General features: G+C 43.4%; 1 protein-coding gene across 1 annotated transcript in view; it reads left to right on the forward strand.

Annotated features, from left to right (window-relative positions):
* Positions 1-724, forward strand: part of LOC119594234 (integrin alpha-PS2-like) — a 126,991-nt gene that overhangs the window by 114,573 nt on the left and 11,694 nt on the right. The window contains exons 9-10 of the mRNA XM_037943304.1: positions 154-272; positions 562-710. Coding sequence (XP_037799232.1) covers positions 154-272; positions 562-710 — 268 coding nt within the window. The remainder of the gene's footprint in view (positions 1-153; positions 273-561; positions 711-724) is intronic.

The following is a 724-nucleotide window of genomic DNA, read 5'->3' on the forward strand; positions in this document are numbered from 1 at the left end:
ATATACGTATCCATGTGTGAAGAACAGGTTGTCACCCCACTTTACGTTACTCGGCTCCCGTACCCTGTAGTAATGCCATATATACAATAGTTACCGCTAACAAAGATGTACAATTTTCTGTGACACCCAAACCACGTTCGTTTTCTATGACAGACATCGCCGTGGGAGCTCCTTACGGTGGCAGCGACGGCAATGGGGCTGTTTTTATTTACCATGGATTTAAGATCAGGAGCGGCGAACTCATAGCTGAAGAGCTCATGAAACCATCACAGGTAAGATGATCTTGTTATTAGATTTGTGTTTCCTTAAGAATATGTAATACCTTTCCTTCACAGGTAAGATGATATAATTAGATTTGTGTTTCTATTAGAATATATAATACCTTTCCTTCACAGGTGAGATGATATAATTAGATTTGTGTTTCCCTAAGAATATATAATATGCTTTCCTTCACAGGTAAGACGATCTTATTATTAGATTTATGTTTCCCTAAGAATATATGATACCTTTCCTTCACAACATATTTCTTAAGTAGACTAATGATGACGACTCGATCTACAGGTTATCTACGCCCGTGACGTGACCCCAGGGCCAGGTCCGCCCATCACCACCTTCGGCTGGTCGCTCTCTGGAGGCCAGGACATGGATAACAACCTGTACCCGGACCTGCTGGTGGGGGCTTACCTGTCCAGCTCCGCCGTCCTACTCAGGTGAGGCAGGCTGA

Source organism: Penaeus monodon, chromosome 33 (genome assembly GCF_015228065.2).
Source record: "Penaeus monodon isolate SGIC_2016 chromosome 33, NSTDA_Pmon_1, whole genome shotgun sequence".
In the NCBI taxonomy this organism is placed as follows: domain Eukaryota; kingdom Metazoa; phylum Arthropoda; class Malacostraca; order Decapoda; family Penaeidae; genus Penaeus; species Penaeus monodon.